At 41.5% G+C, this 23,274-nt stretch overlaps 1 protein-coding gene across 4 annotated transcripts in view; it reads right to left on the reverse strand.

Annotated features, from left to right (window-relative positions):
* SYNE2 (spectrin repeat containing nuclear envelope protein 2) overlaps positions 1-16,748 on the reverse strand; it is a 158,029-nt gene extending 141,281 nt beyond the window's left edge. For 3 of the 4 annotated variants that reach the window (XM_042047759.1, XM_042047760.1, XM_042047758.1), the window contains exons 1-10: positions 16,604-16,745; positions 6,998-7,059; positions 5,963-6,058; positions 5,609-5,686; positions 5,424-5,516; positions 4,073-4,254; positions 2,248-2,444; positions 1,701-1,801; positions 915-1,016; positions 45-182 (exon numbers count right to left, since the gene is read on the reverse strand). In XM_042047759.1, coding sequence (XP_041903693.1) covers positions 45-182; positions 915-1,016; positions 1,701-1,801; positions 2,248-2,444; positions 4,073-4,254; positions 5,424-5,516; positions 5,609-5,686; positions 5,963-6,058; positions 6,998-7,059; positions 16,604-16,682 — 1,128 coding nt within the window. In that variant the 5' untranslated portion in view covers positions 16,683-16,745. Of the gene's footprint in view, positions 1-44; positions 183-914; positions 1,017-1,700; positions 1,802-2,247; positions 2,445-4,072; positions 4,255-5,423; positions 5,517-5,608; positions 5,687-5,962; positions 6,059-6,997; positions 7,060-16,603 lie in introns of all 4 variants that reach the window. The other variant, XR_006019356.1, reaches the window with a different exon arrangement.
* Positions 16,749-23,274: the final 6,526 nt, after the last annotated feature.

Genomic DNA, 23,274 nt, shown 5'->3' on the forward strand with positions numbered 1-23,274 from the left:
ACATGGTCATGCTGGTAATGGGGTGAGTGAGAAATGCCTCTCACCTGAGAGATCACTTTATCCCACTCTTCCCTCATCTGCTGCTGGCCTTCACTCAGCTCAGCTCCACCTCTTTTTGATGACAACACAGGCAGAAAGGGGGTTTTCTCTTGGTTAAATGTTTCCATAAATGACATCATTTCCTAGGGATAAAATACAAGAGTAATTCACAGAAGACGTCAGACAGGAGCTCACAGAGCCAAGTCCTGCCTTTGAACACACTGGGATGAGTTCCATAAACTTCAAAGGGTGTGATGCACGCAAAGGCAAGATAGCAAGAGGCATTCTTGTCTTCAGGCAGTATTTGGGTCTGAAATTATAGGTGCCATTCCCTAAGTCTGTATTTAACATAATGTCAGTGCAGTCAGAACACAGTTCTCCCCTCCCAGCAAGAGAAAGGGAAAATTCCTCCTCTCACAGTTCCCCATGGGCCATTTTATCACAAACTCTGGCTGCAACATAAGCCAAAGGAAATGTTACTTCAGCACAACCTATAGCCAGCAATTCAACTATTCCTTTACAACATCAGCTGGGTAAAACCTACTGTTGTAATTAGCACAGAAACAGCAAAGGTAACTCTGTGAAGGGCCTACGTGCTTGAATCTTGTCCAAGTCTTCAACTACATGAATTAAGACATTACTTGACTCTTTCCAAAAACTCTGCTCAAAAAACGGAATAGCCTCTTTTTCGTAACAGAAAGAATTTTATCCTACCTTTCCTTCAATCATATGAGGGCATTTAACAACTTCATTGTCAGATTCCCAACTTTTGTTTAAAAGCTTACTTAACACTTCACTTCAGGCAATGAAGATCAAAAATATTCACAGAAGCAGATTCTTTTCACAGATGCAGTTAAATATAAAATGCAACTTACTTTGTACTTCTGGTAATATGTTTCATTCTCTGTTTCCATCAGCAGCTTTGCTAACTTCTTCTCCTGTGCAGCCAACCAGCCCATGGCCTCTCTTACTTTTTCCTGGTAATCAGAGCAGAAAATTTCATTTTTCCATTTCACATTGTGCCATAAAATAACACTCACTGAGCATATGATAAAGTCCATTCAAAGCTATTGAAAAACAAGTAATCTGGGGACCCTGATGAATTTTGAGTCAGGCACTATTACATAGCAGGGACAAAGTTTTAAATCGGGCACCTGGATATAGAAGATATCAAGAGAAGACCTGACTGCAGTTCTTCTGAAGGGAGAGTATCAGTATGGAGATATGTGAATAACCAATTAAACTCTCATAGGAGAGCATAAAGAAGGTCAGTGTTATCTGTGAGTGGTAACTTCTGTCCACTTTAAACGTCAGCTACTACACTTAAAGCTGGTTGTTCTGGGCATTTGCAAATCTGTCTGCCTCTTCTTTCATATTTACACAGACTTCAGAGAACACATGAAGACCACCAAGCTTGAAAATGTCCTCTGTAATAGTTAAATGAAAAACAAAACAACCCGAACAGCAACTCCACCTGTATGATCAATCAAAAACCTGTAACATGGAGTTTTTTCTACCACACAGGAGCAACAGAAAGTTCAAGCCAATTCAGTCTTGTCAGCAGCAGAATCAGAGAATCTACTACATGTTACTGACTCAGATGTAAACTGGGCAAAGCAAGCACATTCATTTGAAAATGCCTCAGTGATAACATGTCATACCTGCATGTCTTCTTCAGACTCAGGCAAATTCTTGGAGTATTGCAAAAACTGAGCCACGTAAGTCATGATTGATTTTTCATCCGGATTCACAATGTCAACATCTACGAGAGCCAATACACCATTTACATAATTATGCAGCCTTCTAGGCCTGATCACATAATTACACACTATGCTGCAGTTATTAAAACACATTACCATAAACATGTTTATTTTGCAACAGCTCGCTTAACATGCCATTGACAGAAATTAATATGTAATGAGCATTTTTTTCCTTGGGAATATTTTAATAGAACGTGATTAACTAATGAAAAAGTTTCTCCCATGAACAGGAAGGTTTCATATCCTTTCTTCTGCATATTGCTCCTGCAATTGCTGCCAATTCAAAAATTCTACAGTCCCTAAGTACAGCTGATGTTATAAAATAAAGAACCTCAGGTCTGAGCATCACAGCAAACATCAGTGTTCCATTTCAAACTTAAGCACAGTCTTAGGGATGATCTTAATCTCACTCCTAATAACCAAGATTTTTAAAAAGCTGATCATTTACCTTCAGGCTCCAGAAGCCGTGGGATATTCAGCTCCAGTTCTGCAATTCTGAAAGCCTCTTTCAGGTTTTCTTTATTGCTTCTGGCTTTTGCCTTCTCCAGGTCAACCAGACCTGGCCTCAAGGTTTGGATAATGGCTAAAAAAGCCAGTCCACTTCGCCAGCTGGACTTGAAATCAGTGACACTGACAGAGCCATGCCTATCCCAGAAATGAGTGGAAACAAAATGTTAGGCCATCTAAAGAAACAGGCTGTAAGCACAAATTTAGAAACAGAATATAAATTCAGTAAAATGGAGTATGAACCAAATCCAAAAGAACCTTGCCTGTGAACATCTGCACAAGTCAGAGAGCAACACAGCCAGCACTACCAATCACTACAATTACATATTTTTACACTATTTTTACAACATGACTCTATTTCTTTTTGTCTTCTACTGCATTCTGAAGATAAAACTTTGCTGATCCAAATCCTTTCTAATATCACCTTTGTGCTCAACATCTATGCATTCTGTAGAGTGGAAAAGCAACAAGAAAAGCACTGCAGAACATGTAATTGTCTGCAAGGACACCAAGAACTGGCATTTTAGAAAATCCAAATCTTGAAAGTGATGTATTAGTGCAGGAGAAAGTATTTCTTTTTCTCTTAATTAGCTTAGTGTCTTTAAATCATCTTTTATTAATGTTCACAGCCTGAAGAGTGCTGGGAGGTGCCCAGTCATGGAGGTCACAGTGACTTCTGGGACAACTTTCCAAAAGCAGCCTTTATGTTATGAGTATGTTACAGCATGGAAAAGATGTGGGGTTTCAGGTGTCCAAATTTAATCACAAAACAGTGGGCCAAGTCATACAAGATTTGTTCCTTTACCAAAAACTATAGGATTCACCGGCAACAAAATAATTCAACATAACGACAGTGCAGAAATGATACTGCAAACCAGACAGCAATATTGCTGAAAAACAGGCAAAGAAGGAGGAAAATTACATGGACAAAGAGCTGTTTTTGATGTGCCAATTAATCTTCTTGTGATAAAACACAGCTACAAGGCAAACCTCAGTGCCATTCTACTGGCAGAAAGTGTCTGATGTGCTGATGAAGGCCTTTATCTCCCACTAATAACATGGAATATTAGTAGGATTTTATTAGAACATAAAACAACCAAAGAGCTGTGGAGAAAGAGCTGACATTACTGTAAAGCATATTTGAAAGATCCTGGAGTGAAGCAGCAGCCCTCGAAGAAAATGTAAATATCTCTATCTCCTCTAGATTGTGTGCTGTGAACACCCCCACAGAAAGCAGCAGTGCTATCTGTACATCAAGCATTTGGATACCTCTTGTTAGAATTAGGGACTAGGATCACCAGGATCAGGATCCTTCTTGGGGATCACACAGTGTTTTGACAGAAAAGTATGAGTTCTGGGAATCACAGAAATCCTACATTTTCCATTAAAAAAAAAAAATTAGGAAAATCCTTGAAACTTTGTTAATCAGTGCCAGCTATGAGGATTAAAACACGCAAATCATGTAAACATTCCACTATGCTTATCACACAGGAGCCCCTAAAAAAGAAAAGCCAAACAGCTCAGATTACACTGTTGTACTTAATTAGTAAGATGAACTTCGCTTTATCATATTTAAAGGGCTCACGTCAAAACATTTAGGGCTGATTGATGCTAAAAGTACTGGTAACCACAAGTGAAATTTAAAGGATTTTCTGCTAAGCTTTCACGAAGTAATGTTAAAAAACAGGGGAAAATACCACCACATTTAGAGGAAAGCAGTAATACAAAGTGTAGCATGCTAATTGTAAGTCTTGGATGGAACTTACAGCGAACACTGTTCTTTTGCCCACAGCAAAAGAGCCTTTGTAGCAGACATCTTCCACCGTTCCTTAATTTTAGCACTTTTTTTAGCTGATCTGCTTGCCTTTGGAGAGGAGTCAACAGCACTTGAACAATCCAGTGAAGGCTGACTGTAAGTACAGGCAAGTGTCCTGGCCAGTTCTTCAATCTATCAGAGGAGATGGGAGACTTATTGAGGCTTCAGTTAAAGATTACCAAGGCATCAGCAGTAGAACACCACAGAGAATTAGACAGGACTCAATCACAGCTGTAACAGTAGCTTTCCTGTCCCCCCCATATCAAATCAAGCTTTTTTATCTGCACAATCTGAACTATTTCATGCTGAATTCCCATCTTTAGGCAATTTTTTGGCAGGATATATTTACCCAAAGACCTCTGTGTTGCACTGTGGGTACCAGCAATGACATCAAGGGACCTTCTGATTCAATTTCTACTCTAACCAGTGACAGTAGCCCATCGCAGCTCTGTTTTCTGCTGTTAAGAGTGCCCCATAAGGCATGCTCAGAGTTTGCCTGCTCACTCAGGGTGCAGGAAAACCTACTTGATAGGCCTCAGAGATCTCCACTGGGTTAGAGATGCTCGGTTTAGGTACAAAGGTAAGTGCACAGGCCTTGTGCAGCACAAGAGTCTTTGGCATCAAAGTACCTCTACCATGAAAAACATGGGCTCGATGCTGTTGGAAAACTTTGCTTCTTAGTGCTCTCCTGAGCCCCAGCCACCAGTTCATCCCAGTATACCGATGTAAATTCACTGCTGGGCTCTCCCTAGAAGCCAGTTTGGCTCCAGCATCCTCTGCAGCCCTACAACATGATTACATCGAGGCCCTGTGCTTTCACACCTCCCCATAACCTCATGCCACACAAGATGCACACTCTTATTGTATAAAAAACATGACTATGACACCTTCGTGTTATTTCAGGCACTGGTACTGAAAAAAAAAAATACAAGAACTGAACACTGTAAGCACAGTCAACAGGGAGGAGTGGGGCTGCCTCTGAGGGAGATGGATGAGCCACTTCACACTATCTGCTCTTTTTGGAGCTTAATCATTACAGACCTTAGACAAGCAAAATTTAGCCTATTTTTTAACTGGTTACTTCAAAAAACAAATCTCAGTATCATTCCTTCCTACCATTTGCAGCTAGATACTGTTCATCACTGCACTGGTGCATCTCCTCCTTGACCTGTCACTTCCACATGTCAGAAAATTATCTTTTGCTTTGCACTAATTCATCTCATTTGGCAATGACATAAGCCAACACATTTTTTGTGCTTTTCCCCTCTACTAAATCTCTCTTACATCGCTGAAATACTTACATGGAAATGAAATATAATGGTCCAGATTAGGCCAAGCACAATGGAAGGTTTTCCTTCGATAATGTCAGCTACATGAATATTTATGAGCTTCAGCTAAGGAGGAAAAAAAAGGGATCACTGTTAACAAAGAAAATGTTCCACCAGCTAAACTGGCTTTAGTTGTGAATTTTGACATTAATACTCACTGATCTGCTCTTTAAAAATGTCAAAGCATTTTCTATATTACTTCTACACTGGAAAGTATTAAATCCTTTTTCCCGTGGCTGCAAAGCAAAAAAAAAAAAAAACAGGTTATATCTTCAACCATAAGAATTAATTTTATTCTATATTTTGATAAGGGAAGTCCTGCAAAGATTCATAAATTACTTTGGATCAACTTACTTCTATGTGTTTCAGACTCAATGGTATAAAAATAAGTCACTTGAAACTAACTCTGTGACTCCAGAGGGATGATTCATATGGTTGCAGTTAAGCATATCCAGAAATCTTTGCTGGACTTGACAAAGGACTGAGGTAATATTTTTATTACTCTGTCTTACCAGATGTTGACCTGAAAGTACTTCCAACAGATCCAGAAGCAAATGTCCTTGCCGTATGTCTGTATACAGGTCTGAGACAACATAAGGAGGGGTATGCTGCAAGATAAATTTCAATCTTTTGTCATTTTGAATTCAACACACTACAAAACATCACAGATTACTCTGCTGTTAAATAATATTTAGCATCCTTTATTTTTTTTCATTAAGCTGCAATAAAAATCCTGCATCTAAACACCCACATCCTGTTTCTTCGAATCCATTACTTTGTTTGTATCTTATTCCCCTTTGTCCTGCCTCTGTGTTTTATAAGGGTAATTTTAGGCCTCACTTCCAAGCATTCATATTTTTCAAGGAGGTCTGTGGCGAAAGAAAAAAAAATTAAAGAAACGGAAAGCTAAACATGGCAGTTAATTCGTATTTTGAGATCTTAATATTAAGTACAAATTTGAGCATAGAGCTGCATAACTAAACTTCTTTTCCCCCACACAACACAAACTTATGATGAGTTCAGCAGCTTCTGCTCAAGGAGAGAACAAAACAGGATTTTTTCTTTTTTTTTTTACCTGAGCAAGTCAGAGCCCCAGCACATGCTGCAGGAGCTGTTTTCTGAATGCTTAAATAGCACCTACACTACTGTGTGGTTTGTCTTAATACTTACCAGTCATGCAGGTCATCTCATTAAACTTATGTTCTTGGATTGCATAATAGAGTGACACTTACCTAATCACAGTAAAACCAGTTGTAAACTCAGAAACTCATAAAACCCTGAGATGTGCCTCAATCCACCACAAGTTTTACCACATGAGTAAGGAAGTGTGGTATCTACACACAAACCACCTCATACAAATGTCCTTGGACATGCCCCAATACAGTGCTGCTGTAACTAAACAAATGCTTCTTGGGGCTACTTTTTCCATTCAGTGCCTAAAAAAAAGGTGTACTAATTTGGTTTATTCCTAAAAATTTAATCTCTCAGCAGCATATCTGAATCAGAAAGGCAAAAGGCACGTCTTTGCTAAAGAATCCCCTATTTACCTTTGCCAATATTGAATTTATCCAACTAGTGAAGGTTTTCTTCTGTGTAAACTCTCGCTGGACTAGGAAATAAAAACAAAAAAGAAAAGAAAGTTAATGGAAAAAATGATCAGGTTTTATTCCTCTTTCCCAAAAAGACACATAGCATCCACCTCAAACCCAAGGTCTGTTCTTCCAGGTATTAAGTTACTATTTAATATCAGTTTTTCTCAACTCTTGTTTTACAGCTGATATTTTCTTGCTTGCAGAGTTGATACTGCAAAGACCTCTACAACCATCAAGCATAACCTACAGGATGAAGAGAGTAACTAATGAAGGTTTTCTCAGAAGATCAGCAAATACAAAGAGCGAGATGAACACATTATTCTACAGAGAAATATGTCTACAACTGCTCTGTTCATTTGTAAATGTTCCTTCAAGGACTCAGGGCCATCATCAGTACAAGACACATCTTGAAATTCAGGAAAAGCCAAAATCCATTAAGTTGGATGCAGGCTGGAGTTAGGGGATAAATGCACATCTGTAGGTGAAGCCACACAATGAGAAATCTTTGCTAAGTGAAGGGCTGGAGAGAGTTATGAGGCTGTCATGGGGAAATACACCCTCTAACAGCATCCTTTCCACTGGTGGGCCCTCCCTGGGGTGTACAGACAATTAATCCAGCCAAAAAGGAGCACCCATGGTCTTAATACCGGCAAGAGGAAGAAGGAAGTGCTTGAACTTGTGCTGCAGCAAAAACCAGTGAAATGGGACTCAAAGCATGACCCAGTGACACAGAGATCCAGCTCTGCACCAGGGGCCCTCATGGTGCCACACAGTGAGCAACTACCAGCAGCTGTGCAGGGGGACAGGGAGCTGGTTAAGCCCATGTTTTAAAAACCAGAGTATTTAGACTGTTTCTCACACCTGCCTGTGGGCAGCAGAGATAGAGAAAAGTCCAGTTCCCCCAGAAGCTGAAGCAGAGGGTGAGCAGCAGAGCTGGACCAGACCAGCTCCCCAGACCCAGCCCTGCCAGGGGCAGTGTATCACCTGACTGCCCAGCCCATGTTCCCTCCCAAAAAAACACTCCATGTCCAAGCCACACCACAAAACCCTACATCCTTAGGGGCTGGATGTCTGTACACAGATCTGACAGAGGTGCTGGCCCCTGAGATGACGGGATCGCATCTGCCACCAGCAGCCATCCCAAAGGCTCATGAGAGCCAGCCTGAATACAAACTCCTTTTTAACACCCTTTCCATAGCAGCCTTGACTGCAAGCACTGGGGCTGGCTTCCCAGAATAAGCTTGCATGGAGAAACAAATCTGGGAGACAGGGTGGGAATAGACCATCTCTTCTGCCTCTCAAAGTGTGTTCTTGCTCAAAAGATTAATTGACGGTTTGACACTGTAAGGCAAGTGCAATACTTCTCAGCAATAGATATGTATGTTTTGGTAGGCTGGGCAGGATGAAGGATACCAAAAATACCAAGCCCTTGGGGGGGAAAAAAAAAAAAAGTTGACTGTTCTGCCCATGAAAATGAAAATGCCACTCACAGGAAAATGTCCCACACTTTACTACACTCTTGGAATCTGCAAACACAAACCCCAGTCATGGGGTCTTTTCATGATCCAAGACAGCCCAAAGGAGTTGCTGCAGAGCTTCATCAGCTCATGAAACACAGAAATTCACTTGAGGATAACCCTGGCTCCTGCTCCTCACCCCATAGGCTGCCTTCTGCCTCACTGGGCGGGTGAGCAGCAATAAAAACATTCATGTTACGTGCTTGAGCACTGCTTTGCATCCTGTAGTGAAGGCGTCTTTCAACAGCCCTCCTCTAATCTGCAACACCACCATCCTGCCAGAGCATGAAGCAATTGGCTTCCCCTGCTTGCTGGATCGTTTTAGGATTCTTTCTAAGCACCACAAAGATTGCCCTCAAACGGTAAGATAAGTGCAATCTTAAAGGCACGGACAAAAGCGACAGGACAAAATCAGGTCTTGTCGGAAAACAAAGTTAAGCACAAACATGCCACACAGCCCCAACAACGCTGCAATGCTCACAAGGAGGACAAAAATAGCATAGGGATACTGGCTTCACGTTAGCACAGGAGCCAGCCACACCCTTCAGCTGAACACCATGTGGGAGCCATTCCAATTACTCAACGAGTAATTATTGAGTAGCTGCGCTCAATTTTATCAGGCAGGCAAGGCTGGCAGCGCTAGCACTTGAAAAGGGATAGAGAGCAAATATTGACTACTCTGCCTGACGCCAGTGACTCCTGCAGCTGCAGCTCTTGCCAAACACACACTGCTGCTGCTGATTTGAAGAACTTGCATTTGGGGTTGGTTACAGATGGTTAGGATGAGACACTTGGCCTTGTTTTGGTTAACAGCCATATTAACATGCTCCATTATGCAATAGGGGCCAGATACTGCAAGTGTTGATTCACATGGGCAGCTCTCAGGCAAATGTCTCACCTGGTGAAAGTACAAGGTGGTTATTCCACTGCACACACCTAAAAGCATCTTAAACCCTCCACAAGCTACCTAACACAACCCACTGGGCTGCCTTCCAAGCAGCTGCTGCCTCAGCTGCAATGTGCCTTATTTTCCTACCCAAACAAATAATAATAATAGAATCTCCCCCTGAACTAGTAACAGAACTCCATGCTTGCCAGCATTCCCCCAGCTTGTAGTGAAGCAGTCAGTGTTTCCACGCAGGCCACCCCACACACACTCAGTACAGATGTGCTCCTGGCACCGTGGCAGGAGGTTGGATTGCAATTTTCAGGCTGTGTTTTCCCTCCCAGCTCCCCTCTGACACTGCTGCTGCTCAGAGGCGCTAATGATTTAATCAAGCTCTCCAATTCTTATCTCTACCACGTGGTTAATTAATACGGATTTTTATTTTTATGAAGGTGAATGGATTCTTTGTTAGGCCTTTTTGTAGCACTCTAACTGACCTTGCCCTAGTTTTCAAAATGTCACTGACCTAGAATAAAAAAGCTATTAAAAAACCCCAAACCCTGATCATTCTCTTTACTTTGGGTCAAAACTCACTAAGCTAAAAAGTGGATCTGACAGAACAGAATAAGAACCTGGGAATCTGAAAATACCCAAAATCTATCATATTTCACCCTGTGTTAACAACTCTTCAGGAAGGAATAACACATACAAGCAACGTGTCACGTAGGATAGCTAAAAATCAATACACACTGCTGGACAATGACTGTTTTATTCAGTAATGAGCTACCAACAAGTGCTACAAACCAGGCTGATCATTAGGAACACAGGGACATGGCAGGGACCACGTGAGTGCTGAACTCTCCCAGGAGGGAGAGGAGAGCAGCAGCACTGCCAGCCACTGTTTTACTCTCAGCCCTCCTTTAACTGATGCAGGAAAAAAAAAGACTTAAAATTGGTCTCCTCTTCCCTGCTGCCTTTCGTGCCTCCCTTCCTGAGGTGGGGGAATGGCAGCTCCAAGGAAAGAACCATCTCCTCCTTCGGCAGGGAGCTGGGGGAAGTAAATAATTGCAGAACAGATGTAGCCTGTCCTTCCACACTCATCAAACCCTGTCACCAAACAGCAAAGAGGATTTCTTCTATCACAAGGACTTGCATATCACTGCTAGTGAACAATTTACAACTGTAAGACTTCTTTTTAAAAAATAATTTTAAGCAATCACTTTAAATTAATGAGCACAAGCCTGCCTCATCTCTGCTTCACCAGGAGGAATTACCTCTTGTGTATGATATTTTTATATCTTCCTTTCACTGAGGTCAGCTGAGGCTATGTCTACAGCAGCGTGCAGGGAGCTCATCAGGAACAGATCAAGAGAGCTGGTGTTCATAATGCAGTGTATCCACCACATGTGCAGGGACAAACGTTGTGTTGGGCTAACTCTAGCCCCAGTGCCCACAGACAGCCACAGCACCTTCTCTTCTTCAGTTTCATTCCAAACAACCATTTCCACACTCCCTGATTCCCCAGCAAAATGAACCAAAGGATGGGTAGCAGGGATAACAGGGAGAGCTTCTTCAAGACAGCACTGCTGGTATGAACTAATACACCAAGCAAGTACATTCTTTAAATGACTGGAACCATCAGAAGAACAATTAAATACTTGCCAATCCAGGGAGAGAGTGAGCAATTAACCACCAAGCCCTCTGTACAGTCCCTTCCCTTCCACCCAGCAACAGTTTCATATTCTGCAGACAGGAAAGCAGGGAAAAGACTTATTTCCAGCATTTATGTTCAGCAACATGGTGTTAAGCAATTAAAAATAAACACAGAATTTTTTGTCAAGATTGAGAAGTTTACCCAAAGCCCAATGAAGATGAAGAAAATACCTCTACAAGCAGGTATGGGTCTTTTCAAATCCAAATATTGTATAAATATTAACTAAATCACTACTACCACATCAGTGAAGCAAGTGGAAACTTTTCTACACTACTCCTTTCAACCTCCTTTTCCTTTTGAAAGCAAATTGTCCAATTTACCGAAAGTGCTGCTAACTCAGGAAGTGTGCTCACACCAGGCTTTGCCCTCTTGGTTTTCTTAAACCCTTTTGCTGTTCTTGTTGTCAGGATGCTGGAGCAGCCCTGCTCTGCATCACCACTGTCTTTACTGCCACCACAACGTGATGTTTAGTGCTCAGGGGCATAGGCAGGCTGCAGACTAAATTCTTAAAGGTACCAAGTCACATCATTTAGATATAAACATACTTTTCAAGATAAACACTTAAGTGGCTTTTCTAACATTTTAAAGAACATCCACAGTGAAGCAGGGATCTGACTCTAGTGGCCTCCAGTGCCCTTTACAGGTGCCTCAGGAGCCATCCACTCCTTTGGCATTTTAATGCCAGTTTTTAACCAGTTATGCACCAGGTAATGCCTTTAACGAATTGAAATTTACCTAGCAGGGAACACTTTTACGCAACTATCCAATCTGTTTTTTACATTAGGCATGTGAAGCAGACAAAAATACCCATGACTGAATGTTTTCAAGGCAGTGTCACGTGCCAGTTGCCTCTCCAGTGCCATCAGCCCTGTCACATGCCACGAAGCTGTGCAGTATGGGGAACTGTAGTTCCCTCACCCGGGCAGCATAAACCAGGAATAAATTTCTGTGCAGCTCCTATGGGAGCTTTTCAATTTGTAAAAGTCACCCTTGTAAAATCGTAATAAACATTTAATGGGCTTTTTTTAATCGTTCTAGTTAAAGGAAAAAAAGTGTAGCTGTAATAAGCAAGTGGACCCATCAGATGAGACATACAATTAAAACAAAAAAAAAAAGCTGGGTAAGAATTATTAATCTACCTGACCTCTGGATGAATTAAGAGGATCTCGAAATCTCCCTTTACTCAGATGAGTACAATCTACTACAAGCTGCACAACAAAACCTATCCATACACATCTCCATATTTTCAATTTCACTTGAAGAGAAATCATTCATAAAGCATTAGACATAACTGCATGAAAATAGTATCATTCATTTTTATCACTAAACTCTCTTTAAAAACAGTTTTGTTCAAAAACTCTCTTCAGTTTTAGCAACCACATTCCTATATTATCATCCTTTGGGTTACAGTTATAAAGAGTAACACACATGCACATTAATAAGTGGAGCCAAAAATTAGGACCCCTGCAGTTAATTAAACAGTGAAAGAGTAAGTACATACCCCAAACTCCAAGAGCTAAAACACTCTCTTGTGTTTGAATTAGCTCAGCAAGCATGAAAAGAAAAGGGAAAACAGTTCTGCACAGGCTTGGTGGGAAGTGCCACACACAGGGTCTGTTTGCTATCCTAGGGAAGACAGGGGAAAGATTTGTGCATGGGACAGAAAACAGAGGTTGAATCCTCCCACAGTTAAAGAGATTTGCGTTCCAGAAGCAAAAAATAATCCCGCTCTAGAGTGCCACAAACCCTGCAGAGTTCCTGCTGCAGCCACCCATCCGCGAGCAGCCACGCATTCCCCTCGCCGCAATCCTGCACTCCTGCTCAGCAGCAAAGCATGATTCCATCTCCAACTGCTCCCAAAGCACTGCCAGGAGGCCCTTCTCTTACCAAGGAGGTGACATGCCTCCTCATCTCAAGTAGCTAAAGGCAATTTTGGATGTTGACTGTGCCTCTTCAATTCACAGAAGGATGAGCAGCAGGCTGGACCTCTCTCTGGGGCCAGCCCATAACGCAGTGATGGGAGGGAGACACGGGAGGAGGAGACATACAACAGGGATCCTGCTTTATTCCTCCCATGCTCATTGCCAGCCAAGCCCTGAGCTCCTGCCTGCTCCATCCTACACCAAAAATGACTTCAGGTTTCAAAGATGGTCTGTAGTGCAATGAAGCATCTCCCTGTCAAGCATCCTCTGTTCACCAAGATGTTTGCAGATCGCCTGGCAGGAGAAACCCTTTCCTTAAGTATTCCCCCACTGGTCATAACTGTAATAGGTCCAGCTCCAGGCTTTTCACCTGCACTTTTACATAGCTGTGCAAGGACACAAAGCAATCCTGCAGCTGCTGTAAGTTGTGCTGCATCAGAAAACTGGGAAGAAGCAGAGAGGTGCTGAAGGAAAGGACACAGATAATGCCGACCTTAATCTGATTAATTGTAACATCTGGGACAGAGGGAAGGAGAAAAAGAAAATAAAAGAAGCCTGCCCAATTCCTGACATCATGCATTTTCATAGCAATTTCCACTTTCTTGGCAGGGAGGGAAGGGGTAACTATTACTCTCATCTGGATATCAGCCTGAAAACTGGTAAAGGTTAAAGCGCAATACGTAACTCTGAAAGATCCATATATAAGGGTTTATATTCTTGCAGCTCTTTACTTCAGCCTCATGATTTTGTGACTAGCTTTACCATTTGAAAATGCCTGGAGATGGGGGCATTAGAAAACATACTGCTTTCATTTCTTCACCTATTTTCTTCATGTTTTTCAAGCTCCATTAAGTCTCCTTAAAGTAATCGGCTGACAAGAAAGATGTACTGAGGACAAAGTTACATTTTTACCTATTTTCCAGTGAATCTCTTTATGGCATCTTCTAAGCCAAACGCTTTTAAGGAAAATCAGTGTTCACCCTCAAACACTCTTCTACCAAAATACCCACTAATAAGCTTTTACACTACTAACCAACTAGCCATAAATTAATAGGAATTCTATAATAATTAGAGCTACTAAGTAGTAAACTCTTCACTAATTACCTAAAGGAGATTGTTCTTTCCCTCTTTTTTCCTTCTTTTTCTTCCCAAAAGTGCTGTCCTTGCAGAAGTCTGTAACTTAAATAACAGTCAAACGTACCTAAAATAACATACCTATGCATGGCCGGGAAGGAAAAACAAATAAAGCTAATGATTTTGTTACATTTTTAGGCATAAACGTCACAAAATTATATGACCAAACCAATTGACACATTAAGTTGATCTTGCCCTAATTAACAAGACTGGACAAGTGCTCTATCCCCACGGGATGCCTTTCAGGAATAATGGAAGACTGGATCACAAAGAACTGAAAAGTAGATCAAAATATATCTAGACTACATCCAGACTAGATCTCACTCTTGCTTTTTCCTTGTGCACCATTTATGCATGTCTCCCATTATGCTGTGTATTATGCAATGCTGGACATATTCTTTGAAGCTATATCCCAGCAATTTGAAAAAGGAGATCGTAACAAGTTCTACATCCATCTGCAGTCACACAAAATGTAAGCTGCTTTTCTGATAGTTATAAGCAGCTATTCCTTGAATCTGAAATTTCTCTAACACTTCCCCAGGTGGGCCTCAAGATTTAAAGCAATCAATGTCACTGGCTGCTTCGCAAATCTCATCTTGAGATTCCTGTTAATGGAAAAACCTGTTTCCTTGAGTGACCCTATTCTTCTTATTTGACCTTTGCTACCACAGATCTGTGAGCAGAGCTGCTAATGGTCCCTACATGTCATGTCAGGGAGCGTATCTTTGGTGCTTCCTCACAGCTGTATTGCCATTTCCTTGTTTGACCCTGAGCAGACGCTGCAGCGCCACAGCTCTTACACAAAACGTGTCAGTACCATTTGTTGTGTCTTCAATCATTACAAAAAATTGCTCATGTCACTTCTACGGGATGTCTCCGGATGTTTTACAACAGCCAGGCACAGGCAGCTTGGGCACAAGATTTGCAGTGTGCTCATTTCAGCATAATCTGAGAGCTCCATTTATTACAGCAAAGAAATACAGTCATTTCAATTTTACTAAGCAGGGCTCCTTCAATGAGATAGACCAAAAAGCTCAATTGTTATTCAACACAAACACCAATCTGACTTTCCAGAAAAAAAATAATTTGAAAGTAAAACTCTGTCCTAAAATGGCATGTAACTTTAAATCTGCCTTAAAGCTAGAGTGTTTTCCAAATCTGTTTCACAACAACAGCCACCTCAGCCTTTCTACCCAAGGCTGTTTGACTGGCACAACAAATGTGTGTCTGACAAGCTGTGCTTGGTGCAAAAGTCAGACTAGCTCCTGTCTGCTACAAGTTTTTGCTTGTTCTCCTGAAAACGCAATACTGAAGCAAAACGGAAGAAAATTCACCATTAAAGATGCTCGGCTTTGGACCACTATTAACCCTCACTCGTCAAAACACATTGCTTCAACGACAGTATTAGTGCAAATATGGATCACAGAAGCAACTTGGCAGAATATTCTTTTGCACCATCTGTTTTCAACATATTTGCTTTCAACCAAGAAACCATAGAAATTTCATTGCAAGGGAGTTAAAAGGAAATAGCTCTGTGGAAACACAAGTTAGCCCATCCATTCTAGAATAACCAGGCTTAGTCTAAACACATCAAAACCAAGCTTTTCAGCAGGGCTAGTCCTGCTGCCTGGACTAGACTCCTTGATAGCCTCCATAAATATGTTCAGAGCAAAGTCAACCTTCACAGAAAATTCTTACAGAAGGAAATTCAACATGTGAGTAAGGAAAATCTGAAAGTTCTGACAGGCCAGGTCAGATGCACTCATCATCATTTAACTGTCCAGGTAGATGCCATTAAACTGAAACAAGTAAAAATCAGCTAGTGAGTGCTTCCTTAAGGAATTATAACTCGTGACAAGTAAAGATGAAAGATTCTGACCCATAAGAAATTTGTTTAGAAGCCACAAAACTTGCAGGGGACATAGCAGTAAAAACAGAAAACCAAATAAAATAGAATAAAATAGTACTGTAGTCAATAGCTTCATTAAGACAGCTCAATGCAATCACTTAATTGTCAGCAAGCTGAAAACAAGGAAACTAATGAACTGGCCTGTTTTCATGCTGGTGGTTCCTTCCAAAACAGTTTACAAGAACATGTATTCTGAGTAACAAAGCATAAGAACCAGTGAGCACATCGGTACCAAAAAAGGCAACTGATCTGAAAATATCACGGGAAAGTACTACAAGAGCTTATCTTTCATTTCCCTGCTGAAACCTCTCTCATGAAACATAGAAACATCTGCAAAGAAGCACAGACATGAACTAACTACACTCACCAGAACACAAGTTTAAACAGGTTGTTCAGAATTCCTTTCAACTTGTACACACAGCCACAGATTTTTGACAAAAATCTAAATTAAAAAGGCACAAAAAGCTTCAATGACTTACCTTGCAGCGTTAGATGGAGATCATCTATTTCAGAGGAAGCCTGCTCCTCTGTTGATGCAGATGATTGCTGTGATGCCATACTGAATTCTATGGAGATTCTTTAATCAACTTCCGAACTGAAATGATATTAAAAAAGAAGAAAATCAGTACAGTTTTATAAGAATTGATGATGCTCAGTGATGATGTGGCACCAAGATATGCATTTTGTTTTGGGTTTTCTTCCCTTGGTCAGCTGTTTCCTTAGCTTATACAGAATAAAGCGACTGTTCCTACTGCAGGAACCCAAGCTTTGGTCCTTTGACTCTCTTCTAGCAGTGGCCAGCAGCACTCCACAATACAAACCAGGGATCCCAGTGGATCTCACCATGAAAACAAAAGCACCAGGATCAGGAAAATTCAAACACCATTCCTTTCTTTGATAAAGCCAAGGTGACAAAAGCTCGCAGTGCCTTCTGCAGACTGGTAGCTGCCAAACCTCATTTTTTTAATCCTTGTACCTTTCAGATCTCCCTTCCTGCCTGGATAATTGTTGCAGAATTCAGGAAGAATCTGCAAAGATTAAGCTGAAATGAAAAAGCAGCAGTTATCATAAGAGAATCAACACAACTGCTCTGGTACTGTGTGGTACCTTTGTTACTCCTCAATCCCCATGAAGGAGTTTCTTTTCCAACTCCTCCATTTTCCTCTCCCTGGACACCTCCTCTATCTCTAATGTAACTTTAGAAAACAATATGCTCTATCTTCCTTAAAAAACTACAAGTGTTCCTGGTTCTGCAGTAGCTGTATTGTTCAATTTGCCACTGTAGGAAGAACTGGATGCTTAAGATAGAGACTTATTTTTATCAAGAACCCAGAAGTTAAAGAAATTAAGCTGAAAATTAAAGAAGGGCTCACTCTTAAACAAGCTTTGTTACCTACACAACTGTAACCTTTTTACCAGAAGCTCTAGGATTTCCACACCATGTATTAATAACTCATCCACCAAGTATATGTCAAAATAAAGGGCGTGAATAGATGAGTCAGGAAATACAACATTAAGGAATGCCAGAGAAATTCTTACATCCATTCCCTTGTGCACATGAATCATGAGGTAGCCTTTGTTTACCCCACTCCATACTATTTCTCCTCACTCTGTCTCCTTCACTGAGCAGGAAGGAGAACATGCATTTCACAAAGAGCTCTTCAATATTTTACTTTCCTCACCCTGAACAATGTGTGTCCTTGTGCTTTATCCAAGAGCTGCTCTGGTGACAGGATTATTGAAACCCCCACAAGATTTTCTATGACACTCACCAGCCCGGCATCTGAACACCTCACAAACATCAATCAATTCACACTTACAGCACCTACATGAGACATGGGGTTATTCCCACATTTAGAATCACAGCGTGCTTTGGGCTGGAAGGGACCATCAGTCCAACCCCCCTGCCATGGGACATCACTTTACTGATCACAAGCAAAGGCCAGACAGAGAGAAAAAAGGCAACAAGAAAAGTCTCTGGATTTCCAGAGAAATAGATGCTAGCTCGTAAGGCTGAAGCACTGATTCCAACTGCTGCAGTGACCGTGCTGCACTTCTGCAAGTCACCAACTTAAAACTGCAACTCAGGGCACCAGATTCAAGAAAGGGGAGTTTAGCTGGGGCAGGTAAAGTCAGACCTATCTGGATAAACAAAGAAAGACATATTTTACAAGAGTTTGGCTAGCTTAGCAAGCACAAATAGGAGGGAAAGAACTAATTTGATCTTTGGATGGCACAAGAACACGATGATATAAACAAGCCAAGCCTTGAGGTTAGGATGGCAATCAGAAGATAACTAAATTAGCCAAGACAGCCAACAAAATGCTGGGCAGCACAAACAGGGGCATCACCAGCAGAGACAGAGAAGTCATTATCCCACTGTGCTCAGCACTTGTCAGGACACCTGGAATACTGGGTGCAGTTTGGGACCACGCTGTACAAAGTATTATGTGGACAGGCTGGAGAAAGAAGAGCACAAAGATGACCAAAAGACTGGGAGGCCTGTGTGGGGAAATGGCTGAGAAAGCTGGGTTTGCTGAGCCTTGGGAAAAGAAGGCTGAGAGACCTTACTACCACGTTCCAGTATTTGAAGGGTGCCCAGAGAGGATGGAGATTCCCTTTTTACATGGAGTCACATGGGAAAGACAAGGGGTAGTGGGTACAAGTTACTGCTAGGGAGATTTTGATTAGACACAAGAGGAAAACTTTTTGCAGAACAATCACTCATTTGATTAATCTCCCTGGGGAAGTGGTGGATTCCAGAACACTGGCACTGCTACGATTTGACAGGGCAGGATGATGTGCCATCTTGTCTGGACCATGCTTTTAGCACAAAATATTGGACCACATGGTCCTTGATGTCCCTTCCAACCTGGAATTCTATAATTCTATGATAAATACTGGGCTCTTACACAAACTGAGGATGGGCAAGGGCTGAGCAAGAATCCAGTGCTCACAGCTATTGCTGCCTATGCCCAAGGCAATGCAATCTTTCCTGGGAAACTCCCTTCTTTTTCTCTCAAGATTAAGCAATACAAACCCAAAGTCTGAAAATGAAAAATGCTAGGTGGCCTTAATATCTTTTGGGTAAGACTAAGTCTTGAATTTGGTTTTTTGATCACCACCTTGAAGGTGATGACAAATGACCCAAGTGGGAAGTATGTAAGCAAACTCCCTAACAGTGGAAACAATACAGATCTGTTCAACTTCAAAGCATCCACATTTGAGATGATGACCTGGGCAGAGCCAATTTATTTTCAACTAACTTGCCTGATGCCAGAGTCACTGGGACCACAGTCCAGAGAAAGGGAGCAAGATTTGGCATTAAAATTCCATTATAGTAACAGGAAAGTATGCAAGAGCCATGAACAACTCTGATGGACGTTTCATAAACAACACAAAATATATTTTTAACCTTTCTGTGACTGTTCCTCCTCTGTCCCCAATCCTTGCCAGTTACAGCAACAACACATAGTGTCTCTTTCTATGTCCTTGCACTGCACTTCATGTGGTGGGACCCCAATCTCAGTTCAGATCTCTAACCAACAAAGTAGTTAAAGCTAATAAAACTTCCAGGATTTCAAAGCAGAAAGTATATTAAGCTCTAAAGGATGAATAAACTTTAATTAAGTTACTTAATTTATTAATTAACATAAATTACAGCACATGATCACAGAACACATATAAATGAAGAAAAGCACATGCTCTTATTTTATTTTAAAGTCAATTCGTGGCCTCTGTCCCAAAAGGATGGGAAATTTTAAACTTTTTTCTTTAAACACAGACATCCACTCAACAAATCCACAACAGTGCAGGCTATGAAGACACACAGCTAATACCAGGTAAATTTATGCTAAAGCTTTCATGTCCCTCAAACCCTCAATTCACCATCCAACACAGCAGATGCATTCTGCCCTGCCCCAACAGAAGACTCCACAGGTGCTTTGAAGGGGAGACACAAACACACTCTTGGAGGACACACCTGCAAGGATTAGTCTTCTTTAAAAGGTACAAGGCACAGATTGTCTGAGAAGGGATTATACAGGGACAATATGCTACTCACTTTGTCCTCCTCCCCGCCCCAAATTTCATTCGAATACAGCATTATCAACTGTAACTATATCATTGCAGCCTCTGAAGAGTCTAAAACCATCAAGCTCTGAAGAGTCTGAAACCAACCAGCAATGGTTTTCATAGGCAGTAGGAAGGATCATCTCTTCTACTTCATATTTAAGTCAGTTATTTTGTTTCATAACAACTCAATGAACTGCAGAGCTGAACCAATCCCTTCCCCTCCATGAAACACCGGACAAGTAGGAAATATATACCCACAATGTTGAAAATAACTCAAATGCTTTCAAATCACACTTTTCAGTGGGGATAAAACCAAAGGGAATGACCTTGTCTTTCCCTCTCTCTGGAGAGTCTAGCATTAATGTAGGAAAGCATTAACTGCTTATACCTTGGGATAACCTGTGAAGTATCACAGAGTCAAAGAGACAGTTCCGGGCACAGTGGGACCTTATTTCCAATGGATTAATTTCCTGTGGATTAACTTCATGTGAACTGCACCAGCATCAGCAGTGTCCTCCTTGAGAAGAAGGCTTTCCATGGTGTTCTCCAAAGGGGTAAATTCTTGGCCACCCGGGCTCAATCTGCAGCTCAATGGTTCAACCACCAACAGAGCTTTCCCCATGATAAGGGCACTCCTCAGACTCAAACCCTTCTTCCCATACCTCTCCAGCTATTTCCACAACAGGCACCTAAAAACATTGGTGGAAATTACACCAGCATAGTTGTTTCAAATCACTTCTACTGTAATTTCCCTTCCTCTACCAAATTCAGCTGATATTAGCTAGCAGATTGCAGAAAATCCTGGGCATTAACATACACACATAGGCACACTGATAAGAGAGAAACCTAAGAGCAAGTAGCAGACTGCAAATCTCAAGGAACTAACCTGGAAATAATCATAGCCAGGCTTTGCATTCCATTATCATAAGAATAGACAACACTGATTTAAATACCTTGTCTCCAGTGAGGCTTAAGTCCTAATGAGACCTAAGAGATGCTCTCCTTAAGCAGGGTCTTTGTAAGGACATTGTTGTCTCAGAAGAAAGGGGGGAAAAAAGTTTCAGATGGATTTAGAGGATTCATTAGAGAGGATTTCACAGCCTTAACATTAGTTCAGATCAGGGTGGTTTGCAAACCCTGGCTTTCAGCTGTTCCAAGTACCGCAGCTGGTGAGATTTCATCGCATGGAAAACCCAGCAGTTACACAGCACACTCCTTACGGTTAAACCACTGCCATCTTCACAAAACAATCCATGTAACTACACCTAAAACAGGAAATGGGTATTCCATTAATTAGTTTAAAGCTGCCTCTACAAAGCAGCTGTGCACAGTATTTAGGAAGCAAGGTAAACTAGTCAGTGTAATAATTTCCACACTGTCCCAGGTAAGAGCTTTTTTAGCCCCAGAGTTCACAGAGAACTGTGCATGTCCCTGCACAGATGTACCCTCACACAGCCCTGCCCAGGAGCCAATCTTGAAAAATCATTTGCCATGAAATTAGCTCAGTTTTGCACTTCTCAAAGCTGAAAGCAGCAGACACCTTGCAAACAAGCCCAGCTAGGGGTAGGTGAATATTATAACCCACTGTTAGTGAATCCCTGCTTCATTGGTTTTGCCTTTGCAGATCCATGCCCCATACTGCCCCAATTATGTTGGCTACATGCTTTCCACTGGTGTTGCAATAGGAATTGCAGACATCTTTTCATGGCATCTCCAACCGCTTGTTTTTACTTTTCCTCCTTTGAAGTGCCACTGATTATTTATGACCCACTCAGGGACTCAAAGACCTGCCCTCCATACAGGCCTCTCCATGTAAACTGAAGTCTGTTCCTAGCAACAGATTATTATTACTCGTGCACTGAGCCAAGGCAACGTCATGAACAGAAACGGCAGATTTTTATCTTTGGTGAACCAATCCAAAGGAAGTAGAGCTCCACAATGCTGACCAAATGAAGACACTTTCCTTTTTGGCTATTAACAAAGATCGCTGTTTATTTTATATTCAGAAAGAAGAAGCAACATTCAGAGGTGCGAGTCTTGAGCCTTGCAATGCGCTACTGAGCCACCTTCTTTTGGTAAGCTCTCTTTCTGTAAGTTTGTCAGAGCCTCCCTAAAGGCAAATTGTTGGCATCCAAATCATGACCCCAAGACCTAAATAATTATCACAGGAAATCCCTTACATTACATTGGTTTGGTTTTCACTCTTTTATAATATTTTCTTTTCCCATCACTTCTGATGTACTCACACCTCTGTAAAGCCTGAGAAGTTCACACAGCACTTCAGTTTGAGGGTCCTGCTTTCTCAACACTTCACTTACAATGGTTCCACCATATTTTCGCCCAGTGGTGGGGAGAAAGGTCTGTTTAAAGGATACATTTTCTATCAACTTTGCAATTAAACACTTTTTTTTAAGATCCTACTCCAAACTGAAGGTCATCCCTTCCACATTTGAAGAGCTTGCCAACATCACTCTTCTGGGCCATCTCAGACTGTATCACATTCCCAGCTGGAATGTGATCACACAGCAAACATGCTGATCCCCTTCCCTTCAAACCCAGATCCTCAGGAGGCAAAAATCAGGACAGCACCATTGACAGATCTACCCTGACTTCCCCAGTTGAGGAACTGACAACTTATCTATGTCTGGCAGAAAAAAATTATTTGTCATCATCCAGTATCCAATAATGACATATTCTCTGTGCTTCCCTGGAGGAAGTGTTTCCATCAGGTTTCCATCCCTTTGAAGGTGATATAGAAAAGAGGCTATAGCCTCCTGATCCTACATAACACCCAGTAACAGTCAGATGGGTATCAGCCACTCTTTCAATAAGTGGTATTAGTGTATGTGGCATCAGAGAGACTCTGCACTGCCTGGGATGAAGTTGAAACAAGTCTGGCCTTGGGTATTCCTATGCTATCAGTAGCTGGAGATGAAGGAATCAAAAAGAGAAAAGCTTGGAAAAGACTGAACAACTCTGCTCAAGTAGAAGCAAGCCAAGAGAGCATTAGATAGATCTACAAGACACCAAGCCCAGAGAACGTGAGATCTTCAGGAGCTTCAGAGGTGGACATGAA

The sequence above is a fragment of the Corvus kubaryi genome, unplaced genomic scaffold, assembly GCF_017639235.1.
Source record: "Corvus kubaryi isolate FWS band 111438036 unplaced genomic scaffold, C.kubaryi_AGA036_p1.0 66, whole genome shotgun sequence".
In the NCBI taxonomy this organism is placed as follows: Eukaryota; Metazoa; Chordata; class Aves; order Passeriformes; family Corvidae; genus Corvus; species Corvus kubaryi.